This window comes from Patiria miniata, unplaced genomic scaffold (genome assembly GCF_015706575.1).
Source record: "Patiria miniata isolate m_02_andy unplaced genomic scaffold, ASM1570657v1 HiC_scaffold_9, whole genome shotgun sequence".
NCBI lineage: Eukaryota > Metazoa > Echinodermata > Asteroidea > Valvatida > Asterinidae > Patiria > Patiria miniata.
The window spans coordinates 19863068-19878628 of NW_024037076.1; the positions used below are offsets into that span (position 1 = coordinate 19863068).

At 41.7% G+C, this 15561-nt stretch overlaps 3 protein-coding genes across 7 annotated transcripts in view; 2 read left to right on the top strand and 1 right to left on the bottom strand.

The window, feature by feature from the left end:
• Positions 1 to 2627, top strand: part of LOC119720187 (inositol hexakisphosphate and diphosphoinositol-pentakisphosphate kinase 2-like) — a 55343-nt gene extending 52716 nt beyond the window's left edge. For all 5 annotated transcript variants that reach the window (XM_038189759.1, XM_038189757.1, XM_038189761.1 and 2 more), the window contains one exon: positions 588 to 2627. In XM_038189759.1, the coding sequence (XP_038045687.1) occupies positions 588 to 1231 (644 nt within the window). In that variant the 3' untranslated portion in view covers positions 1232 to 2627. The remainder of the gene's footprint in view (positions 1 to 587) is intronic.
• A 903-nt stretch (positions 2628 to 3530) lies between these two features.
• LOC119720156 (E3 ubiquitin-protein ligase RNF180-like) lies at positions 3531 to 13969 on the bottom strand. Its single transcript, XM_038189715.1, has 6 exons — positions 13911 to 13969; positions 12525 to 12802; positions 9036 to 10200; positions 7163 to 7371; positions 5661 to 5907; positions 3531 to 4466 (listed from the first exon to the last, which is right to left on the bottom strand). The coding sequence occupies exons 2-6, from the start codon at positions 12768 to 12770 to the stop codon at positions 4150 to 4152; spliced, it is 2184 nt and encodes a 727-aa protein (XP_038045643.1). The 5' UTR covers positions 12771 to 12802; positions 13911 to 13969; the 3' UTR covers positions 3531 to 4149.
• Positions 13970 to 14139: 170 nt separating this feature from the next.
• LOC119720158 (unconventional myosin-Ib-like) overlaps positions 14140 to 15561 on the top strand; it is a 49149-nt gene continuing 47727 nt past the window's right edge. Inside the window, exon 1 of the mRNA XM_038189718.1 lies at positions 14140 to 14322. The gene's annotated coding sequence lies outside the window, so the exon portion shown is untranslated. The remainder of the gene's footprint in view (positions 14323 to 15561) is intronic.

Consider the following 15561-nt stretch of genomic DNA (forward strand, 5'->3'; position numbering starts at 1 on the left):
GTCATTAGTAATTCTGCACTGAGCTCTCCAGAGTCCCCATAAATATCCATATTGGAAAGGATTTTGTTGACGTTGGCCTTCTCTCCACAGACCACCTTTCACGTTTGGTTGAGATTGATGACTGAACTTTACAGTGAAATGGAACACACACACACATGTACGCAACCAAGTGCATATTTGCCTGCGACCGGGGACCCCCTATTGTCCCTCTTTTGTTTGTACTTTAACTTTTTAGGAAGACCTCCCATATGTTTTTTACACGAATCCAAATGGGGACCTCTCGGGAATTGGGGACCCTATTGTCCTCTGTTGTTCAACGTCCCCAATTGAATGCAGAAACAAACTCACGCACACATCGACACACAGAAGTAATACGCGATCGCAATATCCCCCCGGCTGGCTTGAAAGCCAGGGGATAAAAAGGGATGTCAAATATTTTTCATACATTTAAGAGGAGTAGAAAGTTGCACAAAATGTGTTCTTAAGAACAATTCACTTCATGGCCCTTAACTAGTAATAACAACTTTCTTTGAAAGCACTTTGAAAGCACTGATTTTTAAATTGTATTTACCATTGTTTAATTGTAGGTGTACCGCTGGACCATCAGATGCAAGTACCATCCATCCTTCCTCTGGAAACACTCCATAACCACCTGTCGCTCAAGCAGATCGACACGTTTCTGGAGAGTTTCACCCAGAACGGAGCCCGCACCCCGGAGACCTTCACGCCCCGCCAGTCCTTCAAGCTGAACACCTTCACCCCCCGTCGCGTCCTCCCAACCCCGCTGTCCTTCGGCCGGGAGTCGGACGGCTCCCTCTACAGTCGGTCCACCAGCAACCCGTCCTCCAATACCTCCAGCGCGCTGCCCTCGCCCACGGAGAGCAATTCTACCAACTTTGACTTCAGCGCCTTCGTTGATAAGGTAAAGAGGGAGAATCGGAAGAGTAGCTTCGACATGGCGAACAGTCTGGACAGCGTCACCGGGTCCCTGTGCCAGGACGGGTATGCGGCCGAGGACGAGAGCCGGTCATCCACCCCCAGGAAACCCAGAGGGGGTAGCGAGACAGGATCGCTGGATCAAGTAGAGCCCATGGATACACAGGACTCGGACGCAGCTAAGCTCGGAAAGCTTGGGAAGGGACAATTTGGTAGCTTGACTGTGGACATTGAATGCGGCGGTGAAGTTGCCGATCAGGAAATGCAGGACATTCAGACACCTACAAACTTATGAGGAACATCATTGTTGCAAATACTCTCATGAGCATATCTGTGCCTGTGGCACTTCGTCCTTCGGTAAACCTTACAAAATTATGCCGACATCAGAATAAACAGGGTGTGTTAAAAAAAGGCAATCCGAAAAATAATGGGTTGGTTTGTGAAAGTAATGAACTTGAACGCTGTCAAAGTGATGCCATCTTAAAGGGTAGTTCATTAGCTTTCTATTGATACCTTATTTGCATCTCTGAAGTCATGGATGTCTGAGCATCATTGATTTTAAAATAAAGGCCATAAAAGAATGGTGAATTGCGATGTTCAAAACTATTTGCCCATTTGAAGGAGCTTAAATTCACAAGGTTTGACAAGTCAGATAACGGGCTGCTACTTTTTGCTTCATGCCGTTCTAGACACCGTGCTACTGCAGTGTGGAACTCAATTAATTCCACTTTTTAAAATTTGGCACGGCTATAGCACGGCGTTTAGAACCATTTGGATCGGCAAATTGAATTCGGAACGGCACCCTCCTATGGTTTGTCAGGGCTGCCGCGCTACCGTCTGTCTGCACTGTCCTAAATGCCGTATCATTGCTGTGCCGAACTTGATTCAATTCGAAGTTAAGAATTTTAAGAATGCGCATGCTCACAATACCCTCTGTCACGTCCGCATCAGGGGGAGTGGAATTGGCACGAACATTTTGACCGCACTGAAAGTTCACTGAACTGCTTGAACTGCTCTAACCTAGCCCATTACTCCAGATGCATTAAGGTTCGACTATTATGTTCTGCGTTTAGAGCAACTGCAGTGCTGTAGACGAGCAATTGCCGCTTATTTCAATTAATTTCGACACGGCAGTAGCACTGCGTCTGGCAGGGGCCTTACATTCACTGAAACCAGGGTACAAAAACTTGAATTCAAGTGAAAATACTTTTAGAAACTGCTTCCTGGAGTTTGTCTTCGTGCTAGTTCTTCATACATATTCATAAATCTGACATAGCTGTGTTGTAGTGGTGTAGAGAGAAACCACTTCTGTAGCATTTATTGATGCCCAATTTGGAAGTTGTTAAACATATATCTACATAGTACAAAATGTACATGCATGGTCAAATTAACACTTTTGTTGCCTGTGTGACATTTGGTCTCCAGGGTATGTGAAGTTTATCAAATAACTATGAAAAATACTGGCCTCATTACTGTATTTGTGGTCATCTGAAAAACCATTAACCTGCACTTCTGCTATTTACGGCATAGTTCTGCTTTCTGTATAGGGCCAGTTCTGTTACTATCTACATTTGTTTGCATGCATGCATGTGGATATTGTTGGTTGCATTTGGTTTGCCTCCGTTGCTGTGATATCCAACATAAGCTACAAGTTTTTAGTAAGGAAATAAATATGTGATGCGATCAAGCTACATGAGTCGTTTGTCGGGAATTTTTATTTAGAGATACAGGCCAAAATAGGGCCACTTCATCACATCACTTCATCACATCTCTTGGTGTTCCGACTTCCATAATTTTTGAACTAAAGAGAGTATCAGCATGCGTTTTCACAGCAGTAAGGCTGAGATTGTGCTCTTTTCAAATCTGTAATAAAAATGTTTTGACCAGGGTCGACAAACGACTCAGGTAGCTTGATCGCATCACATATGTGCTGGGCCGGTTTTAAACAAGTCCTAGCTGGTTTAAATGTACTTGTTTAATACGGGCTAAGCACATGTAAATTTATTCCCATTCCTAAATACCTTTCAATCAAAAATTCATAATTTTCCCAAAGATTTTGTTTCACAATTTTACCTCATGTTTTGTGAAAAACACCCCTCCGGCCATATCTATGGTATGTGATTCACCCGCGTAGTGCAAAAATCTCCTTATTTGGAAATAGGCACACGCGCGGCGCTTACTGCGCAGAAAACAAGCGGTGTTTTACCGGCAGTTTCAAACCACCCACAGGCTCTTAACCAATAGGAATCGGTAACCTGTCTCGGGTATTTATGAATTTGATATAAGAAGGGGTGAGGTGTATTGTGTTCCAACAGCTGTTTAATTAGCAGTTGAACAAACTGTGCCATCTTTTAAACCAAAGTGTTTTCAGCATTTTTCTTAGTTCCTTTGTGCTATTTTGTGCATAGTTTCAAATATTCCATATTTATAAAGTTTGTAATCTGTATCGATATCTGTTACCAAAATTAAATGTTCCCTGTAACGTTTCCCCTCCTTATTCTGGCAAAATCCAGCCCAACTTTTGCTTGTTTTTGATGAATTTAGGACTGCAGTTAGCTCTAGGTTGCATCTACAAGACTCACTCAAAGTCAGTATTAGTTATGCACTTATTTATTGCCACAAATAACTTTAAAACAAGTTGTCAATTGTAATAACAGTTAATTGAACCTGGCTAAGTTGATCGCATTAGGCAGAACGATTGCTTATATGTCCCAAACGTTTGTAGTGCAACGCAAATCCTTTATCACCAATGGAAGGCACTATATGATAAACATACTAGAAAAGTTGTTGAATAGTAAAATATCACAATGTAATATTTTAATATTATTATAAATATATCATATAAACAAAACGGTATTTAAAAATTCATTTAAATTTACAGTTGATAGATACATTTTGATTTTTCTGAAATAGAAATTTGATATGTACAGGAGGTATGTTTGAATATAAAAAAAAGAGTTGAAAGTATGATTTTGAATGAATGCTTGTGATTGAAATTGCTTCATTCCCCTCCCAATCAGCAAAAGATATAAAGAAATTGAGCGTCATTTTGTGGATTTTAAAATGAGGAACAGAGAATAACAGTTGTTGAAAAAGTAGGTCTAAAATATATGAATTTGTTACATGTGTATATGCATGAATGCGAAACGTCTCTCTCTAATACCCAAAAGTGACAAAGATAGTTTAGTTTTTCCTGAGTTATGTTTTTCAAAATCACGAGTACTTTATCATTGCAAGGAAAAAGCCAGCACTCAGCACAATCAATGATATCATCAGCACAAGGACAGACCCAACCTTCCAGGCCGTATTCCTGATCAGCCCGACCGTGGTTAGCTCCTGCCTACCCCTCCCCCTCCAGTGGCGCAGTCCACTCCTATTGTTACCGGCCAGGGTTCGGCTGATCCACGACGTCAGAGAGGTGGGTGCTGGGTGGCCGGGCAGAGGGTAGGATTTGTTGAGGTTTTTTCTCTCGGCTTGTTTACGATGCGCTATCAGTCGGGGGAACAATTCTTCTATTGCGGTTGTCAGCTCTGCCAAGGAAAAAACACAAAATAAAATATATGTTTTCAAGAAATTTACGAAGAACTCCAATTGACCTATCGCGGAAGAATCACGTTAGAATCGCGTTAACACACCTTGTGAAATATTGTTCAATTACATAATATACAAATGGACGCGGAACGCGCAACATCTGAGACAAACAAAACTTAAGTTTAACAATTCCCTTAGGGTTGTCTAAGGGGCATGGCCAACTATGCATAGGTATTTTTTGCCATGATTTGCCACTAGTTGTATAGTGCAATGACTCTGTGTGTAACAAAAGACGTGTTTTTGAAAGAAACCAGCCCAAATTCTAGTGATAATGTAAACAAAACGAACAAAAGAGACATGAATGGAGAGACATTTTACCTTGATTAACTACACTGGAAACAATTGGTTTTTGCACACTCAACAGGGTTGAATTCATGACAACCAAAAACGGGGCTTAACTCCACCAATAAAATTGTGTTTTCCGTTATGGTGATTAGTTCATACCCAAAACTATAAACAGGGAGTCATGCCCAAGACTTTTCACAATGTGTAAGGTCCAACTCACATCGACCCAAAACGATGTAGTTTGGGACCCCCTAATTCTCATGCATTCATTAAAGGGAAAATACAACATTTGCAAACATCGAAAAATAAAACTACCAAGTTGTTACGAAATACCTTACTGGGATGTTGGTAAATGACAGTCTAAAGCATCCTGTAAAATTATGGCACCTGGTGTGAAGCCATTTTCAAGAAAATGGTATATTTGTATACATTTCCAACGCTGGTCGGTCGACCACCGTTGGAAAAACCTAACTATTTTTCAATTACTGCTCCAAATTTACCATTTTTTTTTAGTCTAAATTTTGTTTTGCTAGCTATTGGTTCCATGTTCATGAACGGGTGCAGGCCAGCTAGACTGGTTCCCTTACCTTACAATTTTCCGGTATTTTTGATCCATTTCATCTTTAGTGGAGTTAGGGAGCCAGACTACTTGAATATTTTTGTTTTTCTTGGTTTTTCCAGCATTTTCGAACATAAAACGTCAAACATGTCAGTGCAACAATATTTGATCTATTATACTAACCCCCCAAATAGTTCATTTCTGAAAATTACAGCAAAAGCCAATGATGTACATTCCCTTTAAGGCAACTTTGCCAAACTGAAATGCCCAAAAGATGCTGTCCACTTACGATCCTGGGGTGTGGCCTCCCATATGACGCGCCGGCACAGCGGGCACGGCGTGGCAACCCTGGTCTGCGCAGTGTGGGCCAGGCGACGTAGGCAAGACTCACAGAAGACGTGCTGGCAGGGCAGGCAGCGATGGGGGTTCAGGTACAGGTCCAAACACACGGGACAGGTCAGGGCCTCCCGGGTTGAGACGCTTGTCTCGGAGGTACCAAGGAGGGCCAAGATCCTTTTGGGATCGCAGTCAAGATGCTGATTGGAGGGAAAAAAACATGACACAAATCATGAAAAAGGGGGCGTCATATGAGGAAGTGTGCCATCAATTGTGAAACTTTGTTCCCGTATATTGAATATTTAAAAACCTGGTCAAACTATGAACCAGCATGCAGACTGTAGCTGAAGTGAAACCACAAAGCAGTTTTCCCTTGATATTTTGATTCCTGTTTGCAATTAAAAAGGTCAGGGGAACGTTTTTGTCTATTTTTAACTGAAAATGGAAGTACATTGTAGGTAGGGACTTGGGGCTCAGCTATGAGCCACTCCAACAGTCCACATCGATGTGCCCATTGTACACGGTCATATGGTATGCATGTATGTACGTTAAGGTAGAAAAGGAGCCATATCAGTGGTTCATATCAACTGTGCGAGCTTTGCATGCATTCACATTGTGCACAGTATTTGTACTCAGTTGACGTTTTCTATGCTCGGTTGCTCCGTCAGTCATTGACTCTGTCAGTTTGCAGGGTGGTCCAAAAACAGTGTTCCTCTTTTCAGACGCAGATTACTCAAAATGGGGGAGACATGTTGAAATTGTTTTAAGATATTCCTAAATTCCAAAATCTTGGTGGTATATGGTGAAAATGGCGTTGAAAATGAAGCTGAAAGTAAGAAATGACAGCTCTTTACAGAAAAATGGTCCAAAAAGCAGTTTGTCCACACGCGTGTATGAGATATGGACATCATTGTTGCAGTTCTTTGTGCACTCAGTGCTCTGACCATGTCTCATAGACTTGTGTGTGGCCAAACTGGTTTTTGACCAGTTTTCTGTAAATGGCCCCCATTTCTTAGTTTAGGCTTTATTTTCAAGATTGTTGTCACCATATACCACCAAAATCTGGTAGTTTAGGAATATCTTCAAGCTATTTCAACATATCTCCCCAATTTTGAGAAATATACATCTGAAAGAGTGTAATTTTTTTTCGGACCACCCTATAGAGGAATATTGGCTGCCCCTGCCGGTCCAGCAACCAGCTTAATTGCATGTGACCAGTTCTTTGCGGATTTCCATTTGGTACAAAACCTGCTTAGCGATACAAAATTCTTCCCTGTGTTCATTTCTTGGTACTACTATAAACAGTTAATTTCTACTTATGATTTCTTTGTCCAGTTTATGTGGTAAGTAGTAAGCACAGCACAGAAGGAGAAGAATTTCCTTAAAATAGTAAGCAAGGATAAAGATCTTAGCAAATATCTCCAAGCAATTTTGAGCAGCTCAATGGTTGATCACCTGTTCCTCTATGAGCAGTTCTTGTTCCTCAGTCTCCTTCTCTGCCATCCACCTCTCCCGTCGTCGTAGTTTCCTCCGGGCGCTCTTCCTCTTGTTTTTCTCCCTTCTCTGGGCTCTCTGCACGGCCCGCTGGAGGTAGGTTGACACGCCCCGACTGCTGTCATTACTACTGGTCTGGGCTGTCCACGAATCGTCTGCATGCCCCATCCCTGAGCAAGTATACAACAAAACTGATTCAGCTGGAGCACTGATGTAACGGTGCAACGCTGTCATTTTGAATGGTTTGTGATTCAGGAAAGTTGCCATCAATGGTACAAATCCTACTTTTTCTGTAGTCTTCGGACAAAATGTTGTTATATACTGGGTAAGCGATCACCTGCCACAATAGGGCACTATCACAATGAATCACTATCACCCACAACCTACTATCACAACAACGTTTTAGTAATCTTGAAAACTTTCCCCTTGAAAAATAGGGGAAACTAGTGCGCATGCGCTACTTCTGCTTAGGGTGGCATGGGTGGCTTGTGTCATAAAACGTTCACCACTCACCACAGTGGCCCTGGTTTGAATCCCGCCCGCGGACCATACATGCCATATGTGAGTAGAGTTGTGCGTTGGTTCTCTCCTGTGCCACGAGGGTTTTTCTCCGGGCCCTCCAGTTTCCTCCCTCTAGAAAAATCAAACACTTTTGATCTCAGGCTGTGCTCTGAGGTCATATATGGGTCGATGTGGCTGGCTGCCAAAGGCGTCTTTACACATGCCAGCGGCTTGACCACGTTGTAGCTGCATCCTTCGCAATTCAGCTTCTCAGTTGCGATGATTAGCTCCCAAAATATTATTATTATAAATACATGTACTGTCCATTTTCGGTCGCACACCTACTACACACAACAAAAGAGCTGCCATTAAGTTGAACAAAAGTCTGGTAACATCTTGTATGCTACTGGCTGAAATTTCGGCGTTTGGTTCGGAGTTGTTGAAAGGTGTTGAAACTACGCTGCATATACATGTAGGCAGAACAGGTGTGCATGCATGACATGACCGCTACAAAATTCCCAAGACATTGTTGTGATAGCGGTTCGTGGGTGACAGCGGTTTGTTTTGATAACGCCCTCTTTTGATTGCGTATCCAATATATGACGTCTTGACCGAAGACTACTTTTTCTGTTGTACATAATCCCTAATACTTATAGCCCTCCAGGGTATTTCGTCTAGAAACCCTGCCCAATGCAACAACATGCAACAGAAGTCAAAATGACAAGCCTGCCCAGTGAAGCAAGATCCATCAGGTCAAAACTCCCAAGTCCAAACTGCCTCAGAGTCTGTTTTTCCCAGAGTCTGTTTTTCCCAACTGCTGCGGGATACAACTGTGGCATTGTTCAATGGGACTAGCTCCCATTGTCTCAGAAATGGCAGTCTATGCATTGCTCAATGTGACAAGGTCTTCCAGACTTTAACACAGGTCGATACAATGAGTTTAATCTGGCCGGGTTAGGGTTCGGGAAAAAGTCAACTACTTCTGTTATACTGTTTAAAAGTGGCCTATAAAAAAAGCAAGTGCCTGGCAGGGCTCTATATTATCTATGCCTCATTTTGTTGGACATGGATGCATATCTGTACTTTTTCTCTCAAATTAAACTAAATCAATCATTTATTGATTTTATTCACCCATGTTTTTTTTTTATTGATTTAGGGGTGCACATATAGACCAAGATTTCCAGCTTTTGTTAAAGAATGAAACATGTACCATTGGTACTGTACCAAATTGAATTCGGGTAGATTTGCGAAGATTTTGGATTTCTTAGCAAGCAAAATTCCCTGCAAAGATTTTGAAAAGGAAAAAAAACAAAGTGACAGTTGTCATGGTTACCATCCTGATCACTATCTGTGTCCATTTCATCCTCCAGTTGATTGATGTCGTCCCGCCCACTCAAGGTCCTTTCGGAGGCCCCTCCCCTCTCTTGATCAAGGTCCAACAGGAGTTCATCAAGGACACCTTGCCACGTTTCCGGTGACAAAGCACTCACCACAGTCTGCTCTGATTGGCTGTCCGCATTTGAATACTGAGTCTTGATTGGTCGTTTTGGAGCACCCTGGACTGGTCTGGTTGGATGGCTGTTGCATAAACCCTGGTGAACCTGAGACAAAGAATTGCTCAGATTTGTCTGCAGTGACGGAGATGGCTTTGACATTGTTACATCCTCGGACTTTTCTGCTGTAATACCGGGGACTATATCTGCCTCGCGGTCATGCCAGATTGCATCATTACTGACTTCACATGATGTTCTACTATGCTTTGCTGCAGTGCTGAAACCAAATTGTATTGTCTCATCGACGGAGTTTGTGCACGAGGCACAGGGTATATTTCCAGTGTGGTCCAAATTTCCAAAGCCTGGTTCTAGCCTTGCTGGACTGTTTCCTAAGAGTTTCTCTGATGACTGTACGTCGCCCTCACACGGCAATGTTCGGCTTGCTGCCTGGTTTTCCTGAACTCTTGAAGGTTCTCCGACAGCAAAACTGTCGCAAACATTTGGCGTGCAAGGTGAATCGGAAGTTTTGGATGCCGGTTCCAAGTTTGATGCTTTCGTCGTTTCCTCGGGAGATCCTAGATTATCCATTTCAAAAGGATTGAGAGTGTCCTTATGCCCAGATTCGTTTGGGCAGAAATTGGGGTCAAAGTTAGTAGGTGTATGGGATAACTGTTTGGTATCCATCTCGTCCCTATTCAAATACCAGCATCCTACAGGCAGGGCACCATTCTGGTCTTCAAATCTGTCAGTGTTGCAAGCCACGGATTCTGCCTCCAGGCTGCTCATTTGGGAGGCTTGACCTTTGACCTGTGACTGATTCCCCCTCCTCAGGAATGCCAGCAAAGACTTGGATGTCTCACGGTCAACCCGGCTACCGTTGATCTGAACGCAGGACCAGGCCTGTCGGCGATCGGCGCAATGCCGAATGCTAGGGGTCAAGAAATCAAATGACCCCAGACGACCCCTGCACTTGGGACAGGTCAGTTTTCCCTTGGTCCACTGAGCCTGTTGTAATCAAAATACAAATAGTTCCAACAGTGAAAAAAAAAAAATAATAATATAATAATATCGGAGTCTTATATAGCGCACATATCTACTAACTATTAGGTACTCAAGGCGCTGGAGATATGTGTATTATTAAAGAAAGGTAAATAAAGTTTATGAGAAATATGAGACCCATTATTTAGCACCTTATAAGAGTTTACAAGGTACTGCGGCGCATATTGCAGCCACTGTCAGAAACACCGGGGCAAACCCTTCTCTTGGCGATAAGTTTTACTGGGTTCTTTAACGTGCATTACACAACACACGGGACCTACGGCTTTTCGTCCCATCCGAAGGACGAAGCAATAATGGTAAAGTGCCTTGCTCAAGAGCACAAGCACCATGTTCCCACGGTCAGGATTCAAACCTATGCACCACGGCACACGAGTCGAACACCGTAACCATTGGACCACAGCACTCCAAGTCAAGCCATCACAAGTAACTCGCAAAACTATCAAGTTTAAAGGTCGAGTGAAAAGCTGTTTAAATGAATTGTAACAAAGGTATGAATCCCCTCTTTAATTGCTACCCGACTCGTGACTTGACTTGTCATTTGTCTTTTGACAGACTTGTGATGGACTTGAATACAACTTTGTGCACCACAAAGTGTTTGCTTCAAACTACTCACTTGTCACTTCATGGGCGACTTTCTAAATATATTTTCCCGCAATTAATCATCTGCCTTCGTTGTTTACCATGCACACACAATTTACATTTATGGATGAGGAATGATATGGAACAAATGCAACGTGATTTATTTTGGGGAAAGAGTGAGAAATCAACAGTCAAATCAGCCAGCATTTCAGGATCCAGACTGGGACCTCGAGTGCAGAAAAATCATGCAAAACACAATCAGGCCAACTTCACTCACTTTTTAGCCTACAAAATTCCACCAAATTTTCATGAGACAAAGACAATTGGTACCGAGTATTTCACCAGCCAAGTTTGAAGTCTCAATTCAATTCTTAAAGGAGACTTTTCTTTAACATTTTGCACCCGAGAGTGAAGCCAAGTGATTTCAATTTGAAGCCTGAGACCAGACTGGTACATGTCCAACTTTTTGAAAAGATTGACCCTTCAGTAGTCTGGTGGCACTGTGGAAATGTTTCTTTTGACACAGTTGATTGATGCATTTCTATTAACAAGGAGTTGGACTGGTTGTTTCATGTGCCATTCTATTTTTTTGTGTAGCAGGTTTTTACTATCTTAAGTTTTGGGACTCTCATCAACGATATTCATCACAAAGTCTCCAGTATATTCATCACAAAGTCTCCAGTACCACCCGTTTATTTGCCGATGATTGTCTAGTGTACAGATCCATCCAGACACCAGATGACGTCCTCATGCTTCAAAAAGACCTGGATACCATGGTAAACTGGGCCGAGACTTGGGGGATGAGATTTAATCCCAAGAAATGTACAACTATGCGCATCACTAGAAATAGATCACCAGGAACTACATCTTACAACATGATGGGTGTACAGTTAGATGAAACAGACCAGTGTCAGTATTTGGGTATATTCCTCCAAAAAGACCTCCGATGGAACAAGCAAGTCCAGCATGCATCTGCCAGGGCCACAAAAATCCTGAATTTCATCAGAAGAAATTTTCATCATGCCTCATCCTCCATCAAAGAGCGGTTGTATCTTACCCTTGTTCAACCGCATCTTGACTATGCTATGGCAGCATGGGACCCTCACACTTCCAAGAACATCAAAGAACTAGAAAAAGTCCAAAAGAGAGCTGCAAGGTTTGTTTCAAACACCTATGGACGTGACACTAGCATCTCTGCTATCATGAAAGATCTGGATTGGACACCCTTGGAAGAAAGAAGAAAACAGCACCGCATCTTTTGTTTCTTTAAAATCCTGAATGGGCTAGTGGACATCGACTATACCAAATACATCACCCCAAAAACTGGAAGATCACGAAGAGGACACAACAGACAGTTCCAACTCAACCAGGCCAGGACCGACACATATGCATCTTCAGTTTTTCTAAGAACACTTAAAAATTGGAATGACCTCCCGGACTCAACGGTGGCGCTTAACAAACCAGACTCCTTCAAGAACGCACTTAGTGACAAAATCTAATCCTGACCACTCTCACTACACCACACCTCCAGTTTAAATTCCCTAGATGGAATATTTCGGAGGACCACCAACCAAGTACCAAGTAAGTATCATACACAGCATTGAAAGTCCCAAATTCTTGGACTACTCGGGTGATGTAATTTTGCACTCCCCCCCAAAAAAGAAAGAAAACATATTGTATCGGTATAAGACCTCCTCAATAGCACTCTGGATCCATGGTGGGACGGCATCGTCACTGATATACCACAGTGCACCAGCAGCTCTGGGCTGTTCTTGGCCAGGCTTTGGTGCCGTATTGCCAGGGTTACCAGGCCTGGCCGACTCCGCGTCCGCAGTAAGAGATGGGAGAATGCTGGCACTGCTGAAGAGGAATTGTCTACATCGACGACACTTGAAAGATGCCCGATCCTGATCCTGGATCTCGGAATCTGAAGCCATTTCTCAACACTTTATCCAGTGCATTGGTCAACTGTAAATGGTTTGAAAAAAAATAATGAAATTTTAGTTCACAAGTCTATTTTGTTAAGTTGGTGTAGGCCTACTCAGTGGTACAGTTTCCCATAAACACAAAATTTCAACACTAAAATGGGATTTAATAAATTTCATGTTGGAAACGTTCTCGATTTAACCCATGATCATTCTTTTTAGACTGAAGTTTGGGTGATTGTGTAGTTACAGCCCCTACCATTCTGGTCCCTAGAGTGTTTCTATCATTCCAAAATCACTTCTGCAACATTTATGACCATTTTTTTTGTAATTTTGAACAAGTATCTTTTTTTCATCATACGCGTTTTGCAGTTGATGCCTTGCATGTCAATGCAGTCAAGTTTTTCCGCATTCATGATGCGTTGCAGTGATTGTCATCTTTATTTTTATTTTCATTTTGCTTTTTTTCTCTTCATCGTAGTTTTACCCCAAAATTTCTCTCAAAATAAAAAAACAAACCTGTCCTCCAATGACATTCCTGTTGTTTTGAAATATTGCCAACTAGTTTGAGCGAGTCCAAAAACCCAGATTTCGATTTTCGTTGTGTTATAGCAATGGGGCCCGTAACTACACAATTGCCCATGTTTGCACGTTGAATACATACCTTACTTCAAGTTACTTCAAGTTCAAGTCACTTAACTCACCTTGCTTTCAAATTAATCAACTTAACTTTCGTCTAACTTTAGTTGGTTACACTAGTTAAGTTATAAGTAGGTAGCTTGGAAAGATTGATCTGGCCATCACTAATTTTTTCCTTCAGTGACCTATCAGCCATCAGAAAGTGATAATATGTCCTTAAAAAAGTCAAATTTAGCAGGGAAAAATATTGAAGTATTTACTGAGAAAATACTTAGAAATTTTCAGACCAGTCTCATAATCATTTACATTAGGACTCATTAGAGTCACTCATAGGTTTGTGTACAGGGTGACAAGTGATGGCCAGCTCATTCACGGGAATCTTTCCGGCAAGGGAAAACTACCACTTACAAATCAAATCCAGTTAGGTTTATAACATTAAGCCTTAACTGTTTTAGCCCACATGCATGTTTTCCTCACTGCGGTTTTAACTTGAGATTCTCAATTGACATTTACCGAGTAAAGGCCCAATTTTTCACCTCAAGTCGTGACACTGTGTGTGTTGGTGTAGTTCGGTGTTCATGTCTGTTTTCAAAAAGGGCGCCCTCTCATGCCAACGTGGACCAAAAACTTCGCCCATAGACTGGCTCCGCTCTGCGATGCAACAGATGCAAATTGTAATTGATGGAAAACACATTATCATCAGCAGGTACCGTACCTTGGGGAACACACCTGCGCAGCGCTGAACCTATCAAGTATCATTTATCGTACCGGCAAGATTCGGGGCTAGCTAACGGCTCGGCTCCGAAAATTGCCGTATTTTTCCATCTTTTACGAGATATTCTTAAAGGATCACGGGGTGTTTGATAGACTGTCTCGGTTTGGAGCAGATGGAACCTTCACTGGTGTAGAGAACACAGCAAATACGGTAAGTTTGCCGTTGAAAAAAAATGTAAAGGGGGTTGATCGGTCGGTACCGGACCGTCGGCCTCGCGGAGGAGTGTGAATATTTGTTCAATGAATCATGCTTGGCGTGTGGGGGAGCGCTAGGCATGGCGCTCGTGGATGATGATGCATTGGACACATGTGGTAGAGGAGGAAAAATAATGAATTGCTCACTCTGTAATATTATCTGGTATATGATCTGGGAGAAGTACAGCTTAAGATGTCAATTGACAGTGTCAATCATGTCGGTTTTTGTGTTGGTTGCGTTTTCGTTTGGAATTCATTTGGCAAGTTAAAATTAATTTAATTAGGTTTCCAAGAAGGTTTTTCACGCCCACCCCGATATTTATTTTTATGTTTTATTTGTTTTCGTAACTTTGTGTGTTTTTAGACAAATCCACATTCAGGCAACTCCTTTTTCCAACATATTATTATTATTATCATATTATTATTATTATTGAGATACAGCCAGGTTTATCTGCGCATGGCGCAGTGAGTCTGGCGAAAGAATATGCGGCATGCAATAAAATTCCCCCTCCCATCGTTTTTTTTTTTTCAATCTGAGTGATGAAAACCTAAAAATAAACTTTAACTGTCATTATTGTCTGATTAAATGTGCAGTTTTCATTTTTTCAGTCTGTGATGTCGGTATGAAAGTTTTATTAAATTATTGTTTTTATAAATTTATTGTCAATTTCAATTTCATTTTCAATGTAATAACAAATTCAGGTGCAATTAAGATGACTGTTGGTAGGTGTCAAGTATGCAAACTGAAAAACTTACACATTAAAGATGTACATGTATTTTCTCACTGTCTGTGCTCTTCAAGAAGTTTAATTTTTGATCATAATGGATGTAACCAACCTTGTATACATGTGTATTTTTAATGGAGAAAAAATGGTGTTTTCTTGTTCTATTTTGGCTGTCTGCAACCTTCTGAAAAAAGGCTTTTATTTTGGGTTGCTTTTGCACTCAACTGATTGAAAAGTAATTCCCATTACTTACATTTTTTTTTGTCTGTTAAGGGCAGGAAGCAGTCTATCCTACAAGAACTGAAAACACCGGCTGCAAAACTGTCATAAAAAGTATACAGTTTTCCAAATTAAAATTTCAGTGATGTTTTGTTGTTGGATGTTTCATTCAAAAGTGAATAACTACATGTATTGTGAGTAATAGCTTACATATAAATCAAATTAGGTTTTGCCCTTCACCAACGTTTTTT